Below are 14474 nucleotides of genomic sequence, written 5' to 3'. Positions count from 1 at the left end.
AGAAGAATTTATTTTTCAGATTATCCTAATTTGCATTGGCATCAATTTAGAATTCTTAGGTGTTTGAATTCTAAGATAAACATTAATAAACTTGTTTGGCCTTTTATTATTATTTACCACTTAGGGAAATGGTGCAGTAAAGTCTTTATAACACACAGTCTGAGAACATGTAGGATGACATTGAGTCGAAAGTTGTTTCTAGGACAGTTGAGTAAAAAATGAGGACAAGTAAGAGTAGCAAAGTAAATAGGACTATTTTCTTTTTATAAACAGTTAGGTATGACTGTCAACTCTTGACTTAGAAACTTATCAAGATGCCATTTAGGTTTTTCTCCCAGCCCCCCCAGCTGTGCACCTCAGGAGACAAGGTGATTCAACTCTGCCCTGTCATCTAATCATGTGCCTAGAATTAGGCAGCAGTAGAAACATGTTTCTTATGAGATCGTTTGGCAGGATGGGGTTAACCATTGATCCTCTTTGCTGATTTCTGTCTTGCTCCCTTGGGGTGTAGATCCTACTCTGTTGTCTTTGAATCTTCAGGGCATCATTACCCATAGATGATTAGATATTTGGATTGAACTGAAATATAAAATAGAAGCCATTGGTTTACCTGCCTCCAGAGTCTTGAACTTTGAAGGAGAAGAGTTTGCCACCATCTTACTTGACCAGGCCTCCCTCCAGCTGTAGTTCTAAGAATAGTAATAGTTCCTGTGTATTACATGTGAGGCATTAGGAGGTGAAAAAAAGTAAAATTTGGTCTTTACCCTAGTTAGCTGCATTAGGAAGATGGGGAAAAAAAAAAAAGAGAAACGTTTGAGGACAGCAGTGCAGGTGCAGAATGAATCTGATCAGAATTTTCCCTGATCACGTAGCTGTATCCCATGTATTAACTAGTGTCTTTTGTTATCTGTTAATACATATCTTCAAAAGATTTTAAATTTCTTTTGGGGAAAAATTCATAAACTCTTATTTGCATCCCTCCCTTTGCTTGCCTAAAATCAAACCCTGAGCACATTAATTAGTGAAAATACCTAAAGGGTATAGTTTTTTTTCTAAAATCTTACTCTGTTTCAACGGTATTTATAACAAAGCAAAATGCACATGAGTGATACTTCTCTTTTGATTTTAGATTATCTGGACTTTGAAATTAACATTTGAGAGCGAATTGTCACAAGTCAGCTCTCTAAAACTAAGGAACTCTCCCAAGTAAGTAAGTTATAATTCAGGAGAGCGTGGTAATTAAATATAAAAATGTATTAGGCTAGATTTATTAAAATAACAAGCAGTTATAAATTGAAAATTTGGGTCAAAAAATGTTTCCCAAATTAGCAACCAAATTAAAATAAGTGTAATTTGTGATAAATTAGAAAGTTATTTAAATGTTCTGTCTTTCAGAGTTTTTAATGTTAGCAACTAATTTTTATTAGGGAAAGTAATAAACTTGTATTAGAACATTTTTTAATGCTAAGTATTTAATTTTAGGTTGAATATGAATTGCAGTGAGATCATCTGTATGTTCAACAATATGGGAAAGATTGAATTTGAGGATTCAACAAAGTAAGTATGAGAATGGCAATATGCTATTAGTGTCTAACATGGTGTAAGGGACAGAAATATTATTTGAGACAGAAAAATTGATGTTCAGTGTAATATTTATGATTCAAAACCTGAAAAATAATATAAAGGGCAAAATGGTTACTATCAGTTAAATTCCACATAAAATATTTAAGAATTAAAAGACGTAGAAGGGGTCAGTATTCAATGATATATATCAGAGTCATCTTTTTTTAAAATAAATTTATTCATTTATTTATTTATTTTTGGCTGCGTTGGGTCTTCGTTGCTGTGTGCGCTCTTTCTCTAGTTGCGGCGAGCGGGGGCTACTCTTTGTTGCGGTGCGCGGGCTTCTCACTGCAGTCACTTCTCTTGTCACGGAGCACAGGCTCTAGGCGCACGGGTTCAGTAGTTGCAGCATGTGGGCTCAGTAGTTGTGGCTCACGGTCTCTAGAGTGCAGGCTCAGTAGTTGTGGTGCAGAGGCTTAGTTGCTCTGCGGCATGTGGGATCTTCCCGGACCAGGGGTCAAAGTTAGTACCTTTTTGTCCCTGTACTTAACAAACATATTGCTGTCATCTTACACCTCATTCTGAGTTAATCTGTCGAATCCGCATTGGCAGGCGGATTCTTAACCACTGCGCCACCAAGGAAGTCCTCCGAGTCATCTTTGAGATTCATTCATTCAGCTAGCATTGAACACTGATGTTGTGCTAGGCACTAACACCCTAGATACTGAGATTTATGCAGAGAAGTTAAACTAAGTAGACAATGATACACATAAATAATAAAGTACATAATTGCTATGATAGTAGTTTGTGCAGAATTTAATGGAGATGCAAAGGAAGGAATGATCAGTTCTTTGAGATGTAACGGGTCTTGCAAAGAGGAAATTTTATTTTCCCTCATCCATGAAAAATGAGTAGCAGTTGGAAAGGAAGACAAAAGGGAGGCAGGCATCTTTGCAGAAAGAACTGTATGGGTAGTGAGATCACATACTACATTCAGGGACCTGCATGTATAATTCCATACGGCAGAGGATACATAGAGGCTGAATCCTAAAGACTTTGTTGTGTAGTGGTATTTGGACTTCATTTCTTAGACCTGTGCTATCCAATATGGTGGCTGCTAACCACGTGTGTTCATTTAAATTTAAGCGTAAATTAATTTAAATAAAATGAAAAATTCAGTTCTTTGGTTGCAGTAGCCACATTTCAGGTGCTCAGTAGCCATATTTGGTTAGTGGCTGTCAGATAGTGCAGCACAGTTTCATTATTGCAGAAGGTTCTGTTGGACAGCACAGCTGTAAATAATAGAAAGCCACTAAAAGATTTTTAGCATGAAAGTAAAAATAATTAGGTTACACTTGTAGAAGATAACTCTAGTGACCATAGAGGGTTCTTTGGAAGAATATGAGGCCGGAGGCTGAAGGATGGGTTAGGCTGTTATATAAATAGTCTCAGCAAATGATGAGAAACCAAACGTAGGTAGTAGCACTAGAGAGGAACAGATAATGACAAATGCTGAATAGGGAAAAGTGGTGTAACTTAGTAACTGTTCGGGTGTGGGGAATGAGGAAAAGGGAAGCATCCTCAGTGATTTATAGATCTATATTTAGTGATGAATTGTGGTATTATTCACCAAGTTTGGAAATATAGGAAGAAAAGAAGTTGGGAGGGGGAAGATAGTGGGATATGTTGACTTACCGTTGTTTACTAGGTATCTCGGGAGAAATGTCGAGGGAAGTGAGCTGTATGTGCTGAAACTTAACAGGAGGTTCTGAATTTCATTCTTGGTTTAGGAGTAGTCAGAATGTAAATGGTTTAGAAACCCCCAAAAGAAAATAAGTTTATTCAGTTGTAGGTGGTATGACTCCTAAGGAAATCGTCCCCCAACAAGCATCACGTTCATTATTCTGAGGAAATAATGAGGGTCCAGCCCACAGCCTTACAAGCTCAGAAACAGACATGAGCAGATCTTACTCTAAGCCAGGTAAACTCATGTAAGCCAAGTTCAGAACACTGACATATAGTCAGAATGCCAGTTTATTAACTTAAGGGGCAAATATAATTGACACAGGGACTAGAATACTTATGTTGGCATTCTTTTCCAATATCCAGACAGACACAAGAAGCCAAATCATCAGAAGTTGCTTTGTTGAGGTGTTTTCCGAATAAAGGGAATAAGGTTTATCGAATAGCTGAACAGTGTTGGTCCTGGACAGCCCGTTACATTCCTTTCCCCCCAGGGAAGACCTTGCCAGAGGCCTCAAGTACAGTCCTTTGGCTCAGCTCATCTTCCCCACATGTGGAGCCCTGGCCTCTATTTGCCTCTGTGACTTGACTTTTTGCACTTTCGTGGATGATCATCCTTTCCAGGCAGTACGTTCTTCTAGATATTTTCATAACTTGAATATGGTTACTATCAAATATTTTTAATACCAAAGGGTATATTGTCTCTTTAAGAGTCTGTATTGATCTTGCCTTGGTTTTAAATTTAACTCAGAAGGCTTTTAAATTTCTTCCTAGTTTTTAGGGAAAGTATCGCTGTAGCCTGCCTCTACTGATGATGGGTGGTAATTAAAGAATGGGTTTGCCCAGTGAGAGCAAGTATTGAAGTGCGTCAAGGACAGTGCCCTGGAAAAAATATTAAATTTTAAGACAGGGAAAGGGTAATCTGCAAAAAAACAAAACAAAACCAAGAAGGGGTAGGAGAGAGTGGTGGTCTACAACTAAGAGAAGTCTGTGAGACAGGTTGATTGGCGGCATTAAATGTCTCAGTAAAGCCAGACAAGAGTTACTGTAAAAAGAAATGTTTTAGATTACAGAGTTGTCAACCTATATGAATCCTCAGAAGGTGTTTGGACTTTTAGTCAGTGTGTATTAAGAGACGGGTAAGTTAGGTCTGCTGAATCCAGTTGGCTTTTTAGGTTCTTATTTCTGATTTCATTTGGCTTTTTTTTTTTTTTTCCCAAATTTATTATTTATGTTTGGTTGCGTTGGGTCTTCCTTGCTGCACGTGGGCTTTCTCTAGTTGCGGCGAGCGGGGGGCTACTCTTCGTTGCAGTGTGCGGGCTTCTCGTTGCGGTGGCTTCTCTTGTGGAGCACGGGCTCTATGCATGCAGACTTCAGTAGTGGTGGCTCATGGGCTTAGTTGCTCCTTGGCTGTGGGATCTTCCCGGACCAGGGCTCGAACCTGTCTCCCCTGCGTTGGCAGGCATATTCGTAACCACTGCGCCACCAGGGACGTCCTCATTTGGCTTCTTAAATGGTGATCTGTGAAGAACCTAAATGTGTCATGGGTTAACGAAAATTAAAGCTTTTGAGAATCTCATTTTTTTGATAGAATATCTATACTTTTAGATTTGATAGCCCGTATCTGTGTGGATTTATGAAGAAGATAGAAAAATTTGTAGAATAATGGCTATTGAATAATCATATCCAAAGGATTCAGACTGATGGTGATTTTTGGCCTAGATGGAGGTTTCTAGTAATTTTCTCAGGATTGTACCTCTCACTGCTTCCTACACTTTATTTTTAAGCTAGTGAATTAAAAGAAGAAATAATCTTAGCATAGTTTAAAATCAAACACCTAAGCCAAATTAAAATTTGGATAATTGAAACTGAAAACCTATATCCACTGTCCTTTTAGTATCAGATCACTGTGATACGACTGTATATCAAGTTCTTTCTTCAGGTTCTCATTGATTTTACCTCTTGTTGACCTTTTAAAAGCCTTGGGCTTGCTTGGGAATGGGCAGAAGTTTCGGGATAATGGAAATGTTCTAAAATTAGATTGTGGTTATGGTTACCAACTCTAAATTTAATAAAAATTAATTGGATTTTATAGTGTGTAAATTATAACAATACAGCTGTTTAAAAAAATACCTGTGGGACACCTATACAACTTTAACTCTTTGTATGTGTCACAATACTGTCATGTGGAAAGGGAATGGTTTTAAGGTGGTTATAAAAAAATTATGAAATGATTTAAAGTAGCCTCTGTATTTTTAAACAGATTTGATCCTCAAGAAAGTGAAATGGGACAGAATGTTCAAAAGAAATATAATCATAAAAAGGAATTTTCTTGTAGTGATACATACCCATCACTAGAAAAGAGAAAGGTTGACGTTTCTATCCAAACTAGTGAAGCCCCCCCACCAGCTCCTTGGCAACGGGAAAGCAGTGACACGCATTTAGAAGCAAACCTCTTCCCGCCACAGAGCAAGGTTGTTGCAGTGACCCCCTGCGAAACCCTTGCTGCTCTGCCTCAGGCGGGACCGAGCCCTGACGTGATCATCGAGGAAGTCATCGAAGAAGACCTGGAAAGTGAGTGAAAATAGAAAAGCAAGGAAACAATATATTGTGTCTGGAATTAGAAACGAAGTTAGTACCTTTTTGTCCCTGTACTTAACAAACATATTGCTGTTATCTTACACCTCATTCTGAGTTAATCTGTTGATTCCATGCCCCTACTTTCACATTTTCCAAAGTTAGGATAATTTTTAATGCAATAATATAGCTAAACTCTAATATTTGGTTTAATTAGGGTGTTTGACTTTTTAGTGTTCCACATACAAACCTCTATAAAAGATGAAAATACTATAAATAAATGACAACCATATTAGAAGCAGTCTGATGACTTTGTTCTTAAATTTAAGAACAGCATATCTTAAATCTTTGTTCTGAGATACAGTCCTTTATAAAATGAACAAGCATGAATGTAGTAGCATCTGTTAATAATGTTCGTTAACATTTAAATGTATCATAATTGTTTGATTAGATTTCCAATGTTGGTGTTCACCCCAATACAAAAAAAAGGACATGCTGTTTTCTCTCATTTCCACAATATTATTATTATCTCACATTATCTCAGTGAATTAAGAGAACTATCAGGACTTGGCCTGCTGATACAAGGGGGTCTTGCCCTTCCAGTCTTTTGCCCATTCAAGTACAGCTTTTTAAACAGTATGTTAAGTATGCCATTGTCAGCATAATAAAACTAAAAACAATTGCCTTTATTTTCTCTCTTGATGAAGCATGCTTCACAGATTATCTTGTGGAGACACCTAGATATCCAAAAGAGCCTCTTCAGAAAAAATCATCTGTTCCTTTTGGATCAAAAGCAGGTACGTTAACAACTCTGAACTTGTTGAAGCAGAGTTAATACATAGTAACTCTTATGGAGAGGGAGGCAGTGAGTAAAATGAATTTTACTAATAACTAAAACTTACTTATTTATTTATTTTTGCCACGCCACATGGCTTGTGAGATCTTAGTTCCCCGACCAGGGATCAAACCCAGGCCCACAGCAGTGGAAGCGCGAGTCCTAACCACTGGCCCTCCAGGGAATTCCTAAAACTTCTTCCTTTTTACTGTTATAAGTTCTGGCTGTTACTGGCAAAAATATTTCTGAAATTTATAACACTTCTCTCAGCTGTCTCCCCAGCTACACATACTTATCTCTTTACCTCATCCTCAGTATGGGTATTATTCTGTGTGATCTGTATTGGATAGGTAAAATGATCTATTTGTTCAGTTTTTATCATCTATCTATACTTCAGTTCCTCCTAGTCTTTGTTCTTTAAACATTTTTACTAGATATACTAGGACACCTACATTGTTCAAAAATTAAATATATATGTATTAAAATACCCTGTGAACCTTTTCCCCTAACCTATTCCCATTCCATTTGTCTCTTCCTCCCTTCCAGTTTCTTTATTCATATTTGAACAAATACACATATATTATTTTTCTAATTCTCATTTTTGGTTGTTTTTGTACACAAAACATAGCATACCATATACACTGCAGTGTTTTTTTAATTCCTTTCTTTTTTCCTTGTTTTTGTTTTGTTTTTGTCTTTTTTTTGGCCACATCACATGGCATGCGGGATCTTAATTCCCCAATCTGGGATCGAACCTGTGCCCCCTGCAGTGGAAGTGTGGAGTCTTAACCACTGGACGGCCAGGGAAGCCCCTTAATTCCTTCCTTAACATTATATTCTGGAGATCTTTTCATATCAGTAGAAACACTTGGCTTAATTACTGCTGTATACAAAAAGTTTCTCACTGTCCTTTATTCTGCCCCACCCTTACTTCCACCAAAACACACATATCTCCCCCTAAATGCTGCTCAGTATGTTGTCTTTCCCAGACTTTTTTTCATACTTCTCCAGCCTGATTTAAGATTCAAAGTGGCTATGAGCTAATTATTAGTTCTTTCAGTTTAGTATAGTTTAAACAGGATTTTGTTTCTATATTAGAAACATCGTTATCAATGGGGTTCTGAGTTCCAATTATGTTTATAAATAAATTCTGAAATTTTGTTGTAATACAGTAGAGTTACAGCATATACCCTGACTTTAGAACCCAACTAACTACTTGAACTTCAGTTCCACTTATTTAACATATTTTGCAAATAAAATAAAAGGTTTGCAGTTCAGGTTGCTAAAGAAATCATTGTGGAAGTGGGATGTGTTTGTTTTATCAGTCTAGTTACTGTTTGGGGTTTGGGTTACCTTTTGTGGGCCCAGGTATTCTAGAGTTTGCAGTGCTACAAGACACATTCTTTCAAAGGATACTGCATTCAGTTTCTGTGAATTCTTTCCTGACTTTTGGCTTATTAATGTGGTTTAAATATTCTCATCCAGGTTCTCCAGAGCTAGTTTTTGTAAGCCATGTAATACATCCTTGCCACTTCTACATTCGGAAGTATTCACAAATAAAAGATGCAACAGTATTGGAAAAGAAGGTGAATGAGTTTTGCAGTAAGAGTGTATACCTTGATCCTTCAGACATTTTGGAGCTAGGTAATGAAATATTACTCTAAGTTAAAATATGAAGCTTATTTAAATATTATAATATTGGCCAACCCATATAGACTTCTTGTAATACAGATTTGTGCAAGCATAAAGGTTTTGGAATTATTTAACATAAGTTCAATTTTATTTAGGTAACTTAGCTAAGTATTAAAATCAACTGTTTTTTTTTTCTGCTCAGAGTTACCTAGTAGTAATATTATTACAGTATACAGTATACATAACTCCAGTATTTTTAATGTCATTTAAAAATGATTTTTAAATATTTTTAGTATCATTTGCCAGTATCATTTAACTGGAGTCATACTAATTTGGAGCTTGCTTTTTTTATGTTCTTTTCCATTATGGTTTATCACTGAATATTGAATATAGTTCCCTGTGCTATCCAGTAAGACCTTGTTGTTTATCCATTCTATTTATAATAGTTTGCATCTACCAACCACAAACTCCCACTTCATCAAATACCAAATATGGTATTTGTCTTTCTCTTTTTGACTTCACTTAGTATGATAATCTCTAGTCCATCCATGTTGTTGCAGATGGCATTATTTTGATCTTTTTTATGGCTGAGTAGTATTCCATTGTATATATGTACCACATCTTCTTTATCCATTCATCTGTCACTGGACATAAGATTGACTGTTGAGTGAGATATACACAAAAACTCCATTATGGAGTAAGGTGAGATATTTTTAAAATTACAAAACCCAGGATGGGTTATATAATTTGTCCCCTCATCTCCAGAGAAAAGTATTCCTCTGAGTGTTCCTTGTAGTACGACTACCATCCCTTGCTGTCTACATGTGAATGTTGAAGATGTCGTTGAACGCCCGAGTGAGATAGATGCAGGGCAGTGGCATCCATTTCCTAGGGTCACACAGAGGGTAGTTGGTAAATTTAATCAGTCCATCTTAATTCTAAGGCTGTGTGTAATTTGCTGTAATTTAGGCTTTCATTACAAACGTTTTCCTTGTAACACTTGATTAAATTTGATTATACTCTGTAATAAGATGAAGCTATGATTTGTTTGATTTATTAATAGAGCATTTTTCTCATTCTATTAATATCAGTGCCTACATATAACTAATACCAAAAAGTACTATATTGTCTGTTTAGCTTTATATAGTATGGGTTTTTTTTTAATTTTTTAATTTTTTGGCTGCATCAGGTCTTGGTTGCGGCACGTGGGACCTTTCATTGCAGTGCGTGGGCTTCTCTAGTTGCAGTGCATGGGCTTCTCTGTGGTTGTAGCATGTGGGTTTTCTCTCTCTAGTTGTGACGCGTGGGTTCCAGGGCATGTGGGCTCCATTGTTTGTGGCACTCGGGCTCTCTAGTTTGAGGCACGTGGGCTTAGTTGCCCTGCGGCATGTGTTATCCTAGTTCCCCGACCAGGGATTGAACCCACATCCCTTGCATTGGAAGGGGGATTCTTTACCACTGGACCACTGGGGAAATCCCCATAGTAGTTCTTTAAAAGTGTTAACTAACTCTCAGCTCATCTTTGTAGCTTGTCAGAATATCAGAAGACTAGAATCATCATATACTTCTGATAAAAATGAATAATAATTTTTAAAGTTAAAAAACAGTGTTTAGGGCCTTCTCTGGTGGCACAGTAGTTAAGAATCCTCCTGCCAGTGCAGGGGACACGGGTTTGAGCCTTGGTCCAGGAAGATCCCACATGTCACGGAGCAACTAAGCCTGTACGCCACAACTACTGAGCCTGTGCTCTAGAGCCTGCGAGCCACAAGTGCTGAAGCCTGTGTGCCTCGAGCCCGTGCTCTGCAACAAGAGAAGCCACCACGGGACTTCCCTGGTGGCGCAGTGGTTAAGAATCCACCTGCCAATGCAGGGGACATGGGTTCGATCCCTGGTCTGGGAAGATCCCACATGCCACGGAGCAACAGCCCGTGTGCCACAACTACTGAGCCTGCATGCCACAAATACTGCAGCCCACGCACCTAGAGCCCTGCTCTGCAACAAGAGATGCCACCACAATGAGAAGCCCGTGCACCTCAACGAAGAGTAGCCCCCGCTCGCAGCAACTAGAGAAAAGCCCGTGTGCAGCCATGAAGACCCAGCACAGCCAAAAATAAATAAATAGAATAAATTAATTTTAAAAATCATGTTTAAATTCTGAATATCTAAGGAGGGAAGAGTGTAGTGTTAAACTTAATTTTACGGCTGCAAATAATTCTCTAAATTTAATACATGCACAAAAGAGCTCAGTTTAGATTTAGAAAATGTTCTATGAAAGCCAAAAAGTCATCCTTTAAGTTGTCAAGGATATTTATTATTTCAAGGTAGATATATATGATTTAAATACTCATTTATCGTTTTTCTTTCAATTTTTTTATTTTTGGCTGCGTTGGGTCTTTGTTACTGCATGTGGGCTTTCTCTAGTTGTGGCGAGCAAGAGCTACTCTTCGTTGCGGTGCACAGGCTTCTCATTGTGGTGGCTTCTCTTGTTGCGGAGCACGGGCTCCAGGCGCGCGGGCTTCAGTAGTTGTGGCTCACAGGCTTAGCAGTTGTGGCACACGGGCTTAGTTGCTCCGTGGCATGTGGGATCTTCCCAGACCAGGGTTCGAACCCGTGTCCCCTGCATTACCCTGGATTCTCAACCACTGTGCCACCAGGGAAGCCCTTATTTATCTTTCAAGAAATTAATGGTAAGGGAAGAAATGTAATATAACACTTTAGCAGAGTTTCCTCTTGTTCCCTTTTCCTACCTGTGTTCTTCATTATAAAGAACAACAGATTACTTCAATAGACTTTTATCTCATCTGTTGCAAGAAAGAATAGTTTAATAGCGTATAGTTTAAAACTAAGAATATTGGTTATATGGTATATCAGCATAAGAGAAGGGTTTATGACAATCTCAAGGCCAAAACAGATGTTTTGGTAGAACTTAAAAGGTTGCCCTGATGTGCCTCTCAACTATCCTGTTTTTATTAGCATGTATAGAGGGGATTATGCAGCACCTCTCTGTATATAATCAGTGATCAAGTCTTAACAAGTATATCTCTGATGCTAGATGAGTTTTTAAGAGGATGGGCTCTAAGACTACCTGGGTTCTCTTCCTACCTCTTCTAAGTAGCCATGTCGCTTCGGCTGGGTTTTCAGCCTCTTTTTGCCTAGTTTCCTCACCTATGGGATGGAAGCACCATCTCCATGGGGTTGTTGTGGGGAGGAGGTGAATTCAAACATAAAATACTGAGAACATTGCTGAGCCTATAGTAAAAATAAAAATTCTTTCTAACTTGATATTTTTTTCTGGTTATTAATTTGTAATTCATCTGATCCCTCCATAAGGAAAGACCATAAGGTCTTCCTCTGCTGCTTGGTCCTTGGTTCATCTTCCCCTTCTCTGAACTCCACTGTGTATCAATTTCTTAATTTTGGCCTTTCACACTCTCCCTTTCTTGGTTTCTTTACTTTCACTCCCCTTTTACCAAGAGAATGTCATTGCTGCTTCCTTTATGCTACTAAAGTATTTTATAGATTTCGGTATATATATATCTGTACTTGCATGTGTGTACATGCACAAGGATAGGTCTTTATTGTTATAAGTACAGTGTATTATAGTCACTTGCCTGTCTCCTTTCCTTTCTTGAGCTTCTTGATAGCAGGACGGTCTTACTCATCTTTGTTATAGTTTATAAAACACAGGTCCTCAGTAAAGGACTGCTGGCTTTGTTTTCTTTGTTTTTACCTCCCCGTCTAGGACATAAGTTTCTGTATAACAGACTGCCAAAATACACTACCTTTTAATCCCTCTCATAGCACTTGACACAGTACTGTATCATCAGTTAATAAATGAATTAAGACTTCTTAGTGGTGGAACTAATGTACATGTTTGTAAATTAGAGCTAATTAGATATTCTTCTTCATAAACATTGATAATGATTTGTCTCCATTATTTAGGTGCAAGAATATTTGTCAACAGTATTGAAAATGGAATGTGGTGTCGAGGAACTATTACTGAATTAATTCCAATAGGAAGTGAAAGTATTAGAAAACCTTGTATTCCAACCAAATTCTCAGTCCACAAAGTTGCACTAATACAAATATTCATGGTAGATTTTGGAAATTCTGAAGTCCTAATTGTTGCAGGGTATGTTATTTTATAATTACTATGTGTTCCTGGTCTGCTTAGAAACACTTGTGATGGGGGAGGAGGGGAGATACTAAAGAAGAAAGAAAAGTAGGAAAAGGTAGAGAGGAATAAGTTATCCTTCTTCACTTCCAAGGCATATACCTTTTATTTTGCTCTGTAATTTGTCTTACTAATTACTAAATTAGTAAAGTATTAGCTATCAGTGTTACTAGATGGGGAGCTTGGAAAAAGAACTTTCTGATGTTTCAAACTTAAATGCTCTTCTACATAGCCTCAAAGCAGGAAATGAAGCACAAAAATGGTGGTTTGTTTTTTTTTGTTGTTTTGTTTTTTTGCGGTACACGGGCCTCTCACTGTTGTGGGCTCTCCTGTTGTGGAGCACAGGCTTTGGATGCGCAGGCTCAGCGGCCATGGCTCACGGACCCAGCCGCTCCGCGGCATGTGGGATCTTCCCGGACCGGGGCACGAACCCGTGTCCCCTGCATCGGCAGGCGGACTCTCAACCACTGCGCCACCAGGGAGGCCCCAAAAATGGTTCTTTTAAATAAAATGTTACGGTTAGTTGCCAGATGATTGAGTAAAATTTTTAATCATATTTCCATAATTCCATTATTGTATGTTAAAGTGGCATAGTGTCTAACTCTAGGTGTTCAAAACTGTTTCCCTCAGTCTTCTAGGAAAATAAAACAAACTGAAAATGTTCTTCTAGTAAGGACCAGTATTAACTCTTGCATGGTCACTTTATTAAATGGTCATAGCTTTATAAATAGATTTTTGTTTGGGGGTGTCATTATGCCTTTTAAATTTAAACCAAATAGGTATATGAAAGACAATCCAGATGAAGGCAGTTGAGATTTATTTCTATAGGTAGAAACAGTGTCTGTGTTTATAAAAGCTAGATTAAATCTATATAGTGAGATAGTATGAATCAGAATATAACTTTCTAAGAGAAAAATACCGTATATTAACACATTTATATAGAATCTAGAAAAATGGTACTGATGAACCTAGTGTCAGGACAGGAATAGAGATGTAGATGTAGAGAATGGACATGAGGACACAGTGGGGGAAGGGTAAGCTGGGACGAAGTGAGAGAGTAGCATCGACATATATACACTACCATGTGTAAAATAGATAGCTAGTGGGAAGCAGCTGCATAGCACAGGGAGATCAGCTAGGTGCTTTGTGACCACCTAGAGGGGAGGGATAGGGAGGGTGGGAGGGAGACACAAGAGGGAGGAGATATGGGGATGTATGTATATGTATAGCTGATTTACTTTGTTATACAGCAGCAACTAACACATCATTGTAAAGCAATTATAATCCAATAAAGATGTAAAAATAAATGAATAAATAAATTTTTAAAAGAGTATAACTTCCTAGAAGATTTAACTTAAAGAGAGTATCCTTAGAAATGCATACCTTTTGTGGGGTAAGACAAGTTTGGGCTTGAAGCATTATCTTCAGTAAATATTGCTTGAATTCTTCCCAGAGTTGGTGATACTTATGTGAGATCAGAACACATTGCTAAGCAGCATGTCACACTAAATGACTTGTGTCTGGCTCTGAGGAAGTCTGAGCCATATATTGAAGGGCTGCTGAAAGACATCCAGCCATTAGCACAGCCATGCTCATTGAAAGACATTGTTCCACAGAATTCAGTAAGTGAGACTTAAATTATTTCTTATTCAGGGGCCAAATAGTCCAGTTTTAGCTATGCATTGCTGATCAGATTACTGAATGTAGGTTCAGTTCTCTTGTTAAATACATTTTGTATAATAAACTATTGGTGCCAATAAAAAAGGAAATGAACTTCAGTTTCTACAATTAGAATCGTTCTTAACGGGAAATTGAGTTGAATATGCATATATGAACATAATGATAGGTGAAATAGCCAAGTAAACCATAAAATTTTGGAGTCAAATAAATATGGAGAGAAAAATAAATTTTAAATGTTATGTGGTATGTGTTTCCATTCATTTCTTCACT

At 37.7% G+C, this 14474-nt stretch overlaps 1 protein-coding gene across 4 annotated transcripts in view; it reads left to right on the top strand.

Annotated features, from left to right (window-relative positions):
* The window catches only part of RNF17 (ring finger protein 17), a 110846-nt gene that overhangs the window by 23733 nt on the left and 72639 nt on the right, over positions 1–14474 (top strand). For all 4 annotated transcript variants that reach the window (XM_067713866.1, XM_067713865.1, XM_067713864.1 and 1 more), the window contains 7 exons: positions 1130–1206; positions 1483–1557; positions 5570–5880; positions 6591–6680; positions 8204–8362; positions 12293–12482; positions 13978–14146. In XM_067713866.1, coding sequence (XP_067569967.1) covers positions 1130–1206; positions 1483–1557; positions 5570–5880; positions 6591–6680; positions 8204–8362; positions 12293–12482; positions 13978–14146 — 1071 coding nt within the window. The remainder of the gene's footprint in view (positions 1–1129; positions 1207–1482; positions 1558–5569; positions 5881–6590; positions 6681–8203; positions 8363–12292; positions 12483–13977; positions 14147–14474) is intronic.

This window comes from Pseudorca crassidens, chromosome 18 (assembly GCF_039906515.1).
Source record: "Pseudorca crassidens isolate mPseCra1 chromosome 18, mPseCra1.hap1, whole genome shotgun sequence".
NCBI lineage: Eukaryota > Metazoa > Chordata > Mammalia > Artiodactyla > Delphinidae > Pseudorca > Pseudorca crassidens.
This window is presented reverse-complemented; position numbering and strand designations above follow the sequence as displayed.